The 16,141-nt window shown below is 39.1% G+C and overlaps 1 protein-coding gene across 1 annotated transcript; it reads left to right on the top strand.

The window, feature by feature from the left end:
* Nucleotides 1-12,590: 12,590 nt before the first annotated feature.
* Nucleotides 12,591-16,043, top strand: LOC104922602 (C3a anaphylatoxin chemotactic receptor). The gene is made up of 3 exons (XM_010735476.3): nucleotides 12,591-12,711; nucleotides 13,493-13,617; nucleotides 14,094-16,043. Exons 2-3 carry the CDS (start codon nucleotides 13,504-13,506, stop codon nucleotides 15,051-15,053), a joined length of 1,074 nt encoding a protein of 357 aa, XP_010733778.1. The 5' UTR covers nucleotides 12,591-12,711; nucleotides 13,493-13,503; the 3' UTR covers nucleotides 15,054-16,043.
* Nucleotides 16,044-16,141: the final 98 nt, after the last annotated feature.

The raw sequence follows: 16,141 nt of genomic DNA, 5'->3' as shown, positions 1-16,141 counted from the left end.
CATAACTCAGAGTTTGCATCCTCCTAAGTGTGGTAACCAGATGAAGAGGTTCAGGACAAGTACAGATTTGATTGACGGTGCAGTAAGGGGGGGGGGGCTGCTGTGGTAACAAGTGAAACTTGTGTGACTCAGCCATCACCTCAAATGAACCGACGGGATCCACAGACTCAGATAAGATCAGGTCATAAAGATGTCCCACTTATAAACATTGAGTAAATTCAGTAGTAAGCAAATGAGTTTGGGAAATCCGCCATCATATCCTTGTATGTTTTTTTTTAAATATTTTAGCATGGATCAATACATCTGAAATCATCATCAGATAGAGGGATGGATGTTCTTTAAAATCCTGTATATTCTGAATTTAAGGATCCAAAGCTGTAATCCTCTCATTTTCAGGGAATCTGAACTAATGACAAAGTGGTTTAAAAGATTACACTGTGCTTCTGTCACAAGACTAAAGCACCACCAATGACGGCTGGACTGCACATGAAATGTTGTTGATGTGCTGCCAACATCTTTCATATTTTTTTACAAATTTACAATTTTCATTTTACAGCCACTTTACATTTCTCCTTACTTTGCACAACACTGCCAATTTGCTGTATATACCTCTGTACGATATATTTTATTTACTATTGCTATTTTGATATTTTATTATGTATAGTTTGCTCTTATATTTGTATTCTTATGTTGTCTATTGTCCTATTGTCACTGTGAGTAATGCTGCTGCTGCACTGTAAAGTATATCTATCTATCTATCTATCTATCTATCTATCTATCTATCTATCTATCTATCTATCTATCTATCTATCTATCTATCTATCTATCTATCTATCTATTCATCAGTTTCTGTTGACATCGGATGTTTCCTTGTGTGAACACAAAATGAAACAGCTTTCACCTGTGCTTTTGTTCGAACAAACTTCAGATGGGCAAAAAGTTGAGTTTAGGATTTTTATTTTCTTGAACTCAGCTGCTAACATACATTTACAGGGCAAACATAACATAAAGTCAGGACTCAACAAAAGGTACATAATACACATGAGAACCAACATGTGAACAAGTCAACAAGTGAAATGAATGACAAATCTGCAAGTTTTTGGTTTGTCCAATGATGAACTAGCTCAAATAATTTTTCCCTACTTGACCTGTGATTACGACTGAAGTTTTTCCTCTTTTTTTGTCTGTAATTGCTGCAATTTCAGGTAGTTATGTCCGGTAACTGATTCACAAAACTAAACACAATGGTTTACTTGGCTTGTGAAATATGAGAAAATTCCCTAATACTTACTGCACTTAATACTTCAATTTTCACTCAATACAATGCACAGTGTCTCACCATGTTGGCTGTACGGTATCACATATTACTTTCATATACTAAAATATTCCTTTATACTATGGTACAAGTCATACATATATAATATGGGTGATTTTCAGAACGATGTATGATCTCAAAGCCCAAATGTGTTTGATCAGGTTTATGTTGAGCAGAGCTGTGCTGGGTTAACGTTTTGAATCATGTTGTGTTTCCACAAAAAAGAATCAAAGATAAGTTTAAATTTTAAATGTGCTTTTTCTCATGTGCCACCCATTACTGCAGCATCTTGACCGTTAGAAGCAGGAAAGTAAGAGTGGGTGATACCACAAAAATCTGGTCCTAACACTAGAGCAAGGATCACTGATATCAGTACCAATATTTCTGATAAGCAGCTAATGTGCTATCCTGTAATTAAGGGAAAAATGTCATAATGAACTGCTGTACTTCACGGGCCAGTTGAACAAAAGATGGATTTTGAGTAAATAAATGAAATGCTCTTTATGTGACTGATCACTCAGCACATGCACACAACTGCAGCAGAGAAGCACATTTTGCAGCACTAAGAAGATTGTTCATGTGCCCAGATTGTCATCTAACGTGTGGGATCCATGTTTTTTAGGTATCGATACTCAAAACAAAACTTCATATCGGTAGTATCGATACCTACGGGGGATGTTTCTGACAACAGTGACAAAGGGTTCATGTTAGTCCACTCTTCACTTCGTCATATTCCTCAGTTGTTGAAGACTTCCGTGCTGGATGCAGCCATGATGGCCTCAGTTAGTATTCTTTTGGTGAGAGCCCCCAGACTGAAGATAATGCTAACATGTTAGGTGTCTGCTCATGAACCACCCCTATCACGATTAGCATTAACTTCAACCTGGGACTTGACTTGACGCCTGTTTCATCATCCACATGCTTACCTTACATGTTGGTGTCCGTGCTGGTGAGGGTGACCTGCAGGGGGCGGCAGGAGAACACTGATTGGTTTTCAAAGATCATTTAAATGCTTGAAAGGTGTTTCATTCACAAGTTTTCACTACATAAACCAGTAACTAGATATTGTTATGACTTTGTGGTAACCTCTTACCTTTTATGGAGAATGGGTTACTAAGAAACTATCTGTCATTTAGTTGAACTAAATACTTTTTTACTTGCTTTACTGCTTAGGCTAAAGTTTAGAATATATAATCTTCATCCTAACTCTAAATTTGCCAGACAATTTCCCTTTTTAATTAGACAACAAAAAGTACATATGGAATCCCAGTTCTCACTCTATCTTCCTCACATTTTCCCTGAAACAACTAAGGTTTCACGTTTGATCAAACATCATTTAGACAACTTCTTTCATCTGCTCTATTCTCTGTAATTCAGCCTTGTGTCATTAGAAACATGAAATACATTTCTGTGAATCGAAACCATGTTTGTGTCCCTTTAAAGGGGCTGTAGGACTGACAGGTTAGTTTAAGAGAGCAGACTAAAGTAACAGGATGAGCATTGACTGAGTTTACAGAGACTGAAAAAGTCCAGGTGTGCGGCAACTGGAACTAACAGTAAAGTTCTGTGTCTATTATCTCTCCCCAGAGACGTTATGAGTTCTAACAAGACGTAACAGCTGCTAATATGTCGACTCTGGCTGAGAACCAAGACGCTAAACTACGCTGGAGTGTTGTCAGGAAGTAAGTGTGTTTGTGTGTGTTTGCTATAATGGTAGATAGTTACTGACCTGGCTCCTGAGCACACCACTTCCTCTTTCAGCAACTGGTGTCTTTCTCCTCCTGCGTCTTCTCTCCACCCTCAGTATTTGTCTCTCTCTCACACTCCTCTCTCCCATTGAACAGTAAACCAAACTGTGGGTTTACATCTCTTTTATACATTTGCGTGTGAGTCATGAGAAATCCCCTTCTAACAGAATGACTATTAAAGAGAAAATCGCACAACACATTTGCAGTATTTGTCTTTTATGTAAATGCTGCCTACAGAAGAGAAAATCGATTCATTTCTTGGATTTAAGCTGGTATTATTTAAGGTTATGTCATCTGTGAAGACTGACATGAAGATGTTGGCGTTATAAGTTCAAACATGGAATACGTCAAAGGTTTGATAAGAAAATAGATGAAACACATGGCTGTGTTTGACGTGTAAAAACTCAATCCCCTCCTCTTCATATTCATATTAACAAGACTTTTAACCTGATGTTCATGGAGATTTAATGAAGCTGGAGATAATTTAAGCAAATAGATATGGGCCACATTGTCACACACTTCCTAAATTGGATATATTAGTAATAAATAAAACATCTGAGCTCTTTCTGTGGAACCAAACCCTATGAACCCATCCAAACCTTCTTTATTTACAGCGTTTCCCATCCTCACATGTTCTACTCGATCAATACAGACAATGCTGGATAAGTCTGAAGACTGAAGCTGTGTCTCAAATCCAAACCACATACCATTACTATACAGTATACAGGATGTAGTACACACCAATTGCGTGACGTCAGACATCCGTCAAACTGCGTACTGCGAACTTTGACTGCAAAGTAAACGTTGTTAATAGAAAGCAAAATATCTCTCCTACGATTTAATATTTTTTGTCAAGACCCACAACTGAAATGGAGACTGGTGGGAATGTTTCAGAGCTGTCTGGCCTTAAACTAGGGGAATTCAGGGGAATTAAAGAATCACCACATGATCCTGAAGGGGAAATGTCAATCTATTCAATGGTTTCGGCAAAATTTCTCTCAAAACAACAAATGTTAACCTCACAGTTGTGAGAAAGGAAAAGTCAGAAGATCACCAAAGTCATTAGGATTTATCATCTGGGAACCATAAACATCTGTGCCAATCCATCCCAGGGATGTTGAGAAGTTTCAATGGATAACTGAAAAATCTGACCTTCTGGTGATTGCTGAAGTGGATTCATCTTCTTGGACTGTGGGAATCTGTAATGATTTTTGTGGCAATCGTGCCAAACCAGTAGCTGTTCAGATACGTAGGTCAGTCGTGTCAGTGGTTATAGTTTGCTTTGGATCAGGATGTTGAACTTTTAATAGATGTTCCATCTGTAATCATTTCAACCATTCCAGTCAAATTAATGTTAAACCTGCCTCACATTCTTTTCATTTTCACGCCATTCCTCACACCTTCAATTGTTCTTGTCAAGCCACCTGTACAGTCATGGATCATTATGACTGTGCAGGGTCATGAAATGAAATGACGGTTATGGGAGTGTCACCAGCGGGGATTTTGAAAGAGACCCTCTTCCACTAAATGACTGTAATCCTATACACTATCCTCGTTACATATCTTAGATTCCGCCTATAAACTGGCCCAGAATCTCGCTGCCCGCAGTGTTTGCTTGTGGTAACCCAGTAACCAAGTCATATTGCTTGGTTTCACAGAAGACAAGGTGCCTCCCCGTTCATTCTCAGAATTTACCCCTCTACCCAACCATCCCTCCCTTCCTTCTGCAGCAGAGAAGAGGCATTTTCTTCCTCTCCTAAGCTTCACGCAAACCATTTTTCTTCGACTCAAGCGACGGACGAGTGTGTCAAGCACATCACATTCCTGTGAGCGTGTTAAAGAGGAAACACGGTGAAAAAAAAGACAGGCTGACGTTGTAGTAGCTGAAGGGAAAAGGTTGAAAGTACATGAGGAGGTGGGGGAAGAAGCAGAGATGCGGTAGGGACCCCCCCTCCCCCCACCGCCACCCCTCCCCTTCGCATACTGGAAATTCACAATGTGCAATATGCCAGCTGAGGATGCAATCCTTTACTTCTTCTGTCTGGCTTTCTGTCTCCTCCTCTTACAGATCATAAAATTTAGAGAGGAAGTCGCTTTACAAGTTTCCCTTTTCATTTCAAAGGTTGTGCATTGTGTCTGAAAACTTCATGTAAAAAATATATGAGCTGAGAGACAGAGAAAGTGACATCATATTTCGGTGTTCCGGGGGAAAGCAGATATAAAATTTCTCTCGAAGTTCAGCTGAAGGGACAAAATATTTAACAAAGACCTTTATAACCATGATCACCTTTGCTCACACCTCACCTACTTTAATTTCTTTTATGACTTCTACTGCCAAAGAAGATTGAAATAACAGCCCATCTGAAAGTTTGCTCATTAGAGCAAAAAGGATTTTATGAGTTGTATTTACGTCTAGTCAAAAGACAAACACATACACTACTTTCTTTTTCTCTCTGTTTCTACAGTGCAGGCTGTTTCAGCGTTTCCACGTGGGCAACCTTACTCTTTTCCTGTCATATGTGGGATATGCATGAGAGGCCCAGCAGTCATACAGCTGATATGATCTAATAACATTTCCAGCTCTCTGTGCCGTCATCGTGTATTGTCTGCGTGTCGCGCTAAGTGTGACACATGTGACACCGCAAGGAAATTTTCTGACAGAGTCAGACGACACAGTTGACGTTTTTATTCTCCGGAAGACATATAGATTTATCTTCATATCATTACCAACACCTGTTTCACACCGAAGCAGCTTCTGTTTTACTCCAGAACAATATTAAACATGTGATATTTAGCAGTATACTGTGAGCAACAAAGAGAGACAGAGCAGAGTTATCTTTCATTCCTGCTCTCTTTCTCACAGTGACATACAAGCATTTCGGTTTCCCCCGATTAAAACCCCGGCATCTAAAATTAGCAGGTTTAAAAGAAGTGTGGGTGAGCATCAAAGGTGGAAAGACCAACGCTAGTTATGATTCAATTCCACAAACTCATTTTAATATTCATACAGTTCTCAATCATTTGGTTATTGGAACTGCAAGTCTACATTGACTGATTCCATTCTAATCTATAAACTTCATCGTGTTTACTTAAACAAGAGGACTACTTGCAAAATATCACTTTCTTCTTATAAGGGTTGTCTTTTTGAGGATTTGTCATTAACTACCACACACTCTGATATTTTATTACATAATAGGTTAGTATTGTAAACTGCCTCCAAACAGAAACTAAAGAGTGTTTTGTCTCCACAACAGGTGATGTCACACTTGTGTAAAACACTAAAAACCGAAAGGCAAAATTTCCAGAGCTATAAATAATTACTTTAAAAAGCGGTAGCAGTTTGCAGTGTGCATCTATGTAGTATGTATGTATGGAAGTAAGTGTTAAGTAATTATTAAGTAACTCTGTCTGTCAGGGTTAAGTAAGTTTGTGTTAAGTAAGTCAGAGTTAAGTAAGTTAGTTGTTCAACCATCAGGTTATCTAATGTTCAGTGTGTCACACATATTTGCCTAATTGCAAAATATAGTAGAAATTGCTCAAATAAAAAATTGTTGTTGTTTTTATAACTTAGAATTAACATTTTAAATCTATCTATGTCCTCTTCATGGATGTTTTAAAGACCTGGATTGCTGCTCAACCTTATTTCCAATTTTGCCCAATTGGCCACTCACACTTTCCACATTCCCTGTGGCCCATAGTACATCTTCTGGTCCTCGATGTTGAAAGACCATGTTTCTACAGTTGCTCAGATTGGACAAACCAAACACTGGCTCCATAGGGCGGTTTCGTAGCCACCCTAGTTTCTCACTAGGAACGGGAGGGTGAGGTAAGGAGGATCATTCAAACACTAACTAAATGCCACTAAATCTTACACACTGATTCTTTAAGTAAGTCATGTTTAACAGTATATCATTTTCTGCAATATTTTAGTGGCCAGCAGGGGAAGCATCATTTACTGGAATAAAACAATCCAATTGCACTGAACCTAATATAAATATAAGGCAACGTCTCATGTAATTTATTGGCTCACTAAACAGTTTCCTCATGAGTTTATAAAGATCAGATCAAAATCAGCAGCGCTGGTCAAATATAAATAAAGATTCTGTTAACTAAAGCTAAAATAGATCTTGGCAATAAAAACTATACTGAAATGTATTAAATGAAATGCCAGTGAGCTATCGGGCTTGTGTACTCAGATGGGCTATTGGCCAATCAAAAAATGTATGGTATTTTCCCCCAGTAAGTAAAGGAAATTGGACCCAACCCAACCAGAGGTGACTTACAAACCACCAACTTTATGCATTATTTATGCACATTATAGTAGCAGAGCTGTAGGCCACCACATTCTCCAAGGGGATGCTCCTCTCACTGGAAGCAAGTTTCTTTTTTATTCTCCCCCACCCACAATGATGGGAAGATCTCAGATAAAATAACAGAAAAAAATTCCGAACACGTTCGTTATTGTTGAACAGCAGCAAAACAAGTAACACTTCCATAAAGACGTGACTGTCTCTCTCCTTCCCTCTTTCTTTTTCACACACGCACATATTGTTGCACATATTATGTTCTATTTCTGCCATAAAGTGCCCCATAAATGTGACACATTGGACCTTTTAGTCACTCCGTAAGTTATTAAGTCAGTGAGTGAGTTAAAGCAACATGACGTAAAGAATTGGTATTTTTATCATTTAGTGTGCCCAGTCTCAATATAACACCCGCCTCCTCTTCCTGGTGGTCCAAAACAACGCTTGTGATACTGATACAAACACTAATACTGCCCCCAGTGCTCTGAGCTCATAGTCTGGTCAGCCCGGCTAACAAGCAGAGCAATCATTAGCTAACAGCAACTATAGTTCACAGTAACTCACTCCACTGTCCAACAGGAAACTCTGTAAATAACAGAGAGTTGAAGCACTGCAGCCGGAGGACATCAGAGGTAAAACCAGAAAACCATTTTCTCCATGAAATATGATCCAAAACAAGAGAAGTATTTGGCGGTGTGTGACTTAGAGCTCTAAAGGTTACGTACTTTTCACAGAGTGGGAACGACAGAGGCATCGTTTACCTGATTGGAAGTATGTGCGGCATCGAACAATTTGAAATGTTATTTTATGGTAGAAAAGTTACAGTGTTGCTTTAACTAAGTCAATATGTAAGTATCAAGAAACAATTTTATTTAGTAATTTTTAAGTAAAATCATTTTTTAATGATTCAGAATGGGACAATGTAGGGTGGAGTGAGTGCACCATTATTTGTATCTGGATCTGTTCAGCCACCTAAAATCATCATATTTGCACAGCGTCCATTTTCTGCTCAGGGTGGGTTATTCATATGTAGGGCATTTGACACATTGCTATCATTTCACCACTTCCTGGTTGATCAGGAACTCAAAAGACAATGGATGGTGAAAATCTGGAGGTACATCGAGTCATATTTCAAGGTAAAACAACATATTTGATAACTGATTAGCTGCCATTAGACAACAGCTAATGATAACATTAGTGCATGTTGACACATTTTACCCAGATGATCAGTCACACTAGTACATTATCTGTACCGGTATGGATTTCAGCTGAGTACAATGATAAGCGATAATCAGTGTCTAAATTAGATTCAACAGACAATAATGTGGAACTTTTTAACTGTAGTAGAGCAAATTGGGGGTTTTTGTAAGAAAACATAAAATACTTAAAACAGCACATGCACATATTCATGTATGAAAGGCTTTGAACGAGGTTTAGCCACTTTGATATCATGGAAACTGGTTGTCATGACAACATTGCAGCTACAAACAGCCTCTGTCTCTTTTTCAGACTTAATTTGATCCATTTCTCAAAGACATTAGTTCAAAACATACAAAGCCAGTTAATTAATTTATTATTGTCATTCTTATTTTGCTCCTTTGAGTGGCCGCCAACCATCATAGCATTTTTAATCAATCAAGGCAAATGCCCAGAGAGATTGAGAGGACAAAATGAAGTGGCCTCCACTCTGTATCCAGAAGTATTCAAGAGCATTACATGTTTAAACCCACAATTAAGCATAATGAATATAAAGTAAATCTATCAGAAATGTTGAATGGCCTTTATAAGTACGGTTCCTTTATGGATGTGAGATGCTTTGAGTTTTTTGTCTGTCAGTGTCAATGTTAAAAACCATTCAGCTGATGTAAGAATAAAAGATTGAAAATCTAATCAATTTAAATGAAAAACTAAAAAACATTAAATGTATTTAATAAACAATAGAGTTTTAATTAATTTTCTAATCTCTTCATATGTTTTGTATGCAAATATCTTCATTTGTAATCAATGTAGAGGGGATAAAAGTGCAATATTCCCCTCGAAAATGTAGTGGTGTGAAACAAAAAGAGCAAGTAAAGTACGCACATTCATACCACAATACAGTACTTGAGTAAATGTACTTGGCTATTTTCTACCACTGGCTGTAGTGACATGAACATGTGTATTTATTAAAACAGTCAAATATTGCTCCACATTAAAACATGTTGCTATAAGTGGATTGTTTTGTATTCAATGTCTGTGTCTGTGAAATGATGTTCTGTATGAAAAGGTGTCATGCTTCTATTCTGGGTTAAATATTAAGTCACAAACAAGCATTGGAATTGCAGTTATGGGTTCCTTTCTTTTTGTTTGTTTTTTGTGTTAATAACTGTACAAACAAGCTTAAAACTTTAATTTGCACTTTACATTCTAATAACCAAGATTCTGTTGGTATTCAGTTTTTAATTAGCTTTAAAGTGACTGATAAAATGTTCTTCAGCAAAACTAATTTTTTCCAAGTTCCATTTGTAGACAGACATCTATAAAATGTAATTGATTAGTCATCAAATGTCACAAATCTGTCAAATGTGACAATAAAATCCCCTAAAATGACTAAAACGTTGTCTCATTGATTCTAGACATTTAAAGGTGCTCGTGTATTCAGAGTCATTTTCCAGTCCAGCCCCCCAAAACCCAGCCTTTAAAAAAAAAAAATAAATTGATAAAAAGCACAGGAAGAGACTGATGACTAATTAGAGTTCCTCGTCGTTTACCAAATGAGCAGCACTGCCATCTACTGCTGAAAGGCAAATATTGCATAGTCTTTATGAAAACCTCATAAATGGTGTGGCCTTGGACCACATCCATTCACCATCAAAATCTTTCATGGTAAAGGAGAACTGTGAGCATATTCAGTGATCCTGTCTGACCAAAACCAACAATAAATGGATACGATTAATACTGACTCGGTGCCACAGAGTTCCAGTGTTGTCCAAAACTATTGAAAACATACCAGTGAGCATCACTGCTGTTTATTTACTCAACATCCGGATACCGTAAAGATGTGTGTCCAGTTAATGTTAGTTTAGGTATTTCTAATTGGGAGTCATTGATAACAATATAGCCAGTATCATCTCCCTCCCCATACACACTGGGGATGCAGAGGTGGAAAAGAGTCAACAACTTCTCAAGTTCCTCAGTGTGCACATCACAGAGGACCTCTCCTGAACACTACACACAGACACTGGTCAAGAAAGTTTACCAGAGGCTCTGTTTCCTGAGGAGACTGAGGAAACTTGGCATGCATGCCACCATCTCCACAAACTTCAGGTGCAACATTGAGAGTTTGCTGACAGACTGCATCACAGCGTGGCACGAGAACTGTTCTGCCCACAGACCATCACCATATGACACAGGAAACTCAATCTGTGAAGTGCTAAAAACTGCAGTTCATGACCCCCATATTAAAATGTCCAGCTTCAGAGCAGAAATAAACATGTTTACAGCCTGGTACAAAAAAAAATGTTTTTGTCTCTGCAGCTAATTTACCTGCTCATGGTTTTCTATGAAACTCACCCGACAGATGATCCACGTCTTTGTTGATTTTTACATTAGTGTCACAGGCAGGACTGCCAAGATGGTGGTGGCCGGAGCCAACACACTGAACTTGATAACAGCTCTTTAGAGACCTGTGGGTGACATCAAGGATACATCATCCATTCCTTACACTATCATTCAACCCACATACTTCAAAAGGTCTGGAGGCAACCGCTCTGATAGTTGAGCTACTGCCTCTCTACGCTACGGTCTCTCTTCCCACATTCCTGTCACTCTTCAGCTGTCTCTGTCAAAAATAAAGCTTGAAACAACAAATTTTTAAGAACAAATCAAACTGCTAGCATTATACCTTGTATAGATGAATTGGTGAAATTGTACTTCAGACCCAGTTTAAGTAAAGGAAATAATTTTTCTTTTAGAGCATTGAAGTAGTGAATACGAGAAGTTTGAAGAGATTGTGCAAAAATTTGGGTTTGCTCTGAAAGAGAAACCACAGAAACTTGAAAAAGGTGCCGGCTGCTGTGCTAACGTGATTTGATGGACCAGAAGATTCGACTTCATTCTCCACATTTCCACTTTAATATCTATTCCCTAAAAAATTACAATAATTTGTCATGTATCCTTGACCATCTATTACAGCTCGACTAGACGTCCTATGCTGTTCGCAAGTCGACTTATCGAAACCTGCTGCAGAGACTCTGTGACACTCTAAGCTTGGTAGTAACTTCCTTCCTGTTTGAGGCCCTGCAATGGCCGGGTACTGTTAATGGACTGTTAGGTGTCATCTTGGTGTGTTGATATGATTTTTGTGATTAATCACCTTATTAGAGAACAGCATGCTATGCAGTAAGTACTGAAACATTGAACATTTGGAAATGTAACAAGCTCTCTTTCCTCAAGTCTAACTAAATTAGATAGAATTAATCAGAGAGACATGAGGAAATGGCCCAAAAGGTTTTTGAGTATATACACCCATCATGCACACATTTCGCAAGGATTAGTAAAGATAGATTTCTGTCTTCTTTTTTAGTTGAACTTCTCTTGCCCTGTCAGCTAAAAGATACATTTCGACATGCAGTGATCAATCATTTGTGCATGTGTCGATGAAACCGAGACTGTAAAGCTATTTTATTTTTTCCTGTTAAAACCACAGCTGATAATGTCATGCCACCCTGTGTTTTTCTCACAGACTTCATTTAAGAAAAACATGATTTTATGTCTTTAAAACAAAAAAGAAAGAAAATATTGTGCATCATGATGGCTTAGGAAGTACTTGGTCATGTAATTGGAGCATCTTCAGTTCAAGGACAGGATGTCTAACACAAATAAAAAGTGAGCAAAAAATTCTTTAGACTATTGATGTAGATATGTGGCACCATTTACAATAAGAACAAGCGGAAGAATAAAGAACAGAAAACACAAAACATTCACCGCTAATGAGGAAACTGTATAAAATCTGAAAGCAAAACCGTTAACCACTTCTTAGCAGGTAGAAAATGAATGTCAGCTTAATGTACAACTTTGCTCACATGGCCATTTAATGACCTCAAAAGTTAATGTTGACTGCAGCATTTCAGAGGAAATGTCATTTGATTGTTTAAAAAATATCATCGAAACTAATGCTTCTGATCTGATGGTTCATAGGAAGGAGTGTGTGTTGCAATCACACACACACACAGGAAAGAGAGAGAGAGAGAGAGAGAGAGAGAGAGAGAGAGAGAGATTGCTCTTATAACAGTAAGTAGGCACTCCTTCTTTCTTTATCTCCTGCTCCATTTCTTCCACACACACACGCAAGACAAATAAAAAGGTAAGAAGCTAACTCTTTATATTAACGTCCAAATCATGTGAGGGAACCTTTTTTAAACACTGACCTCAAGACTCAGGCTGACTGTTTTTCAGCTTTTAATCAGGGAACAACGGCTGCTATCAGTAACTTTGACACAGGTTAGTGCTGCTGCTGCTTGCGGAGGTGTGTTCATGAACACGGGAGTGTTTGCATGCACGCTGGTCTCATTCCAGCAGCACATGAACAGGTCCGGTCTAGATGTACTTTTAGGCAACCATGGCCCTGGGGGCAGATGTGGCTGCAGGAAAAATAGATTCCTTTCTCTGTAATCATTAATGCTGATACCTGACTGTACAAGTACAATGTGTTTGTGTATGTGTGCACTTATATTAATCACATTGTGGTGGGACATAAAGCTGGTTATTGTGCGGTTAACCATTGTGTGATGTGCAGCAAATGGATGCAAGTCCATGTCATGTCCTCTTAAGTGACTAAAAGATGACATGAAACAGACTGTGGTGATATGCCCTCTGGTCTTTTATCCATGAATGTTTGTATGTATTAGCCATGACATGACATGATTTCTCTGCAATGAAGCAAAACAACGGAAGGAAGACTGTGGTATTGTGCTGGTGTGTGATGAGGACATTATCTATGTTTCAGACCACAGAAATGTGAAATGCATGAACAGTCACATCTTCGTCAGTGGGTTCTATTTTGTGACATTTAATATTTCGAGTGAACTTTCACAAGAGTAAACCTATACACCTGCGACATCAAGTCAACGTATTCTGTCTTTCAGCTCGAACCTCGATGGCTGATATAAATGGAACGCGGTCTCTCGGCCCTCCCACCAACTCCAGCAGCACTTGGCAAGATGAGGCAGTGAGAGGGATCCAAATCACAGCTACTCTGCTCATCTTCCTGGTGAGAAACCCTTCACGGCTCTGGAGATTGTACACTAGCATTGCATATAGGTCTGGAAACACTGACAAAGTGGCATCATAAAGATGTTTGTGTGCTCGTGTGTTGTGATTTTACAGTAGGGTTATGTGTTAGACAATTTCTTGGCTGGGAGCAGTGATTTCCTGGAGCGTGCCCAAGAAATAATCCGACATGTCATCTTTATTATACTTGTTTTTTGTAACAAGACTAAACGTGTTCATTAAGGAGCTTTAGAGGTGCTGGCAGGCAGATATTGTTCCTTTTGGACAGACTACTAAGCTACTTGGCTTCTCGCTGTAGCTTCATATTTATGTAACACACGTGAAACTGGCATTGATGTTCTTATTTAATTGTCTGCAATAAAGCAAATAAGTTTGACCACATGTCAAACTGTTGCTTAAAAACTTTGTCATCCTGCCAACCATGTAACTGAGGTCTGGTCCTCTTTGTTCCCTCAGGTGGGGGTCCCTCTGAACATGCTGGTGGTTTGGGCACTCGGAATGCGGCATAACCGTCACCTGGTTCGCAGAGGCAGCAGTGAGGAGACCCGTGCAGCTAGCAGTTTCCGTATTTATGTCCTGAACCTGGCCCTGGCCGACCTGGTGTTGGTCCTGCGTAGCCCCCTCATGTTGGGCTACGTTGCTTACAACTACAGTTGGCCATTTGGCCGTGTCTTCTGCCACCTGATCATGTTCCTGCGAGGATTGGGGTTATACGCCTCTGCCTTCCTCCTCTGTGCTGTGGCCTTGGAGCGATGCCTATGTCTGCTGAGGCCCGTGTGGGCTCGACTGCGACGGCCCTCCTGGGCTGTCCCATTGGCCTGTGGTCTCTTATGGCTGTTAGCTGTGGTCTTGTCTGCCCCTTACCTCCACAGCGCTGTCCTTGTGGAAAAAAACGGGACATACCAGTGCCTGGAGAGCAATAAGTTTGACATGGCCTTGTTTCTCACAGAAACGATAGCTGGTTTTATCTTGCCGTTGCTGGTGTTTTTGGGAAGTAACCTGGCTGTTATGCTCAGCGTTCGGCAAGCAGTACCATCAACACCTACTTCCACCCTCAACCCTTCAACCGCCCGCAGGATGACCAGGATGTACCATGTGCTCTTCATCACCATGCTCCTCTTCCTTACATGTTGGGTGCCATATTTTGTTTGTAGGTTTCTGCTGGCCTTGACCCACGGACGCAAAGAAAGTGCTGCGCTGCATAAAGCCGCTTTTATTGGCAAATACATCTCTCTGTTCCTGGTGTACTTCAAGAGTGGTCTTAACCCTGTGCTGTATGTGTTTGCAGCCCGAGGCTTAAGTCGTGCTATCAAAGCTTCACTTGTCTCCACCATTGAACGGCTTTTCAATGACGACTCCTCAGAGTCCATACGAAGGAAGTCACTTAAAAACTCACTTAAGAACTCACAGCTATAGATGAGAGGTCAATGACAGGTCAATGATTTTACAAGTTACAATCATAAATGTTGATCAATCAAAAATGTATTAATTACTTTTAACTGGTTTTCTCCATTTGTGAAATTTGCTTATATCGCCCAAAAAGTGAGCTGTGTAAATAAAGTAAAGTTTAAAAGGCACTAGTATTTTTCAAAGCCAAAGCAAATGGAGAAATAGGTAAATGACATTATTAGAGATATAATCATTGAAGCAAAGGTGATTGGTGCTGAATCATTCTTTGATTACTTCCCCATGCCACGAACACTTTCTAACATGACATGTATCACCAATGGATGGGATGTGTCAAAGACAACTCTTAAGCGCTATAGAGGTGTCAAGTGGACCATAAGTGAAAAACAAGAACCAGTGTTTCAGAATTTTAAAGTTATGTGGACATGAATTTATCTAGATGAATGAAGACTTCAAAAATGTTTGTGCTTCTGTTGAGGCACGCCGAGGGCAGGGTCATGATTAGGCATGAAGTTTATGAATCATCTTCCGTTTATTAGAAAAACGCCTTTATTGTAAACAAGTTGGCAGGGCCAGTTTCCTGGCCCTGGGACAACGTTTGTCATAAAGATCCTAGAGATAAAGCGTGATTAAGCTTGCATGTGCTGCCTCAGTATGGTCCAAGGAACGTGTTACTGAATACAACAGCGATCTGAGTCATTGTTGAACTCATGTTTAAGGCCCTCGTTCACATATCTAGTATTCTTTGTGCCGAGTGAACCAATGAATGTATGTATGTATGTATGTATGTATGTCTATAGACTGTTAGGACTGAAGCAGGAAATAAATATATCACAGGCTTATTATTTCATGGTGAATGTACAAAACAGATTTACTATTGTTGTTAATAAAAAGCACGCCTATTTTCATTGTTGACATGTGAAAACTGTTATTAATTGTAGCACTTTACATTTATTTTCTTTCTGCATTAAAACAAAAATAAAAGTCTATTTCTTGAAATGATGTCCATTTATTACATCACGATCACACAGTCAGAGTTGCTGCATGTCTTCAGCATGACAACACCTGTGCCTTCAACGCCCAACATGGGAGAATTT

The sequence above is a fragment of the Larimichthys crocea genome, chromosome VIII (assembly GCF_000972845.2).
Source record: "Larimichthys crocea isolate SSNF chromosome VIII, L_crocea_2.0, whole genome shotgun sequence".
Lineage (NCBI taxonomy): Eukaryota > Metazoa > Chordata > Actinopteri > Sciaenidae > Larimichthys > Larimichthys crocea.
Note: the sequence above shows the minus strand (reverse complement) of the source record. Positions and strands in the feature narration are given on the sequence as shown.

Bases quoted from the DNA above. Each gene is read 5' to 3' on its own strand.
- LOC104922602 (XM_010735476.3), top strand. From the start codon at position 13,504: ATGGCTGATATAAATGGAACGCGGTCTCTCGGCCCTCCCACCAACTCC. The intron at 13,618-14,093 runs GTGAGAAACCCT...TTGTTCCCTCAG, and splicing joins CTACTCTGCTCATCTTCCTG to GTGGGGGTCCCTCTGAACAT.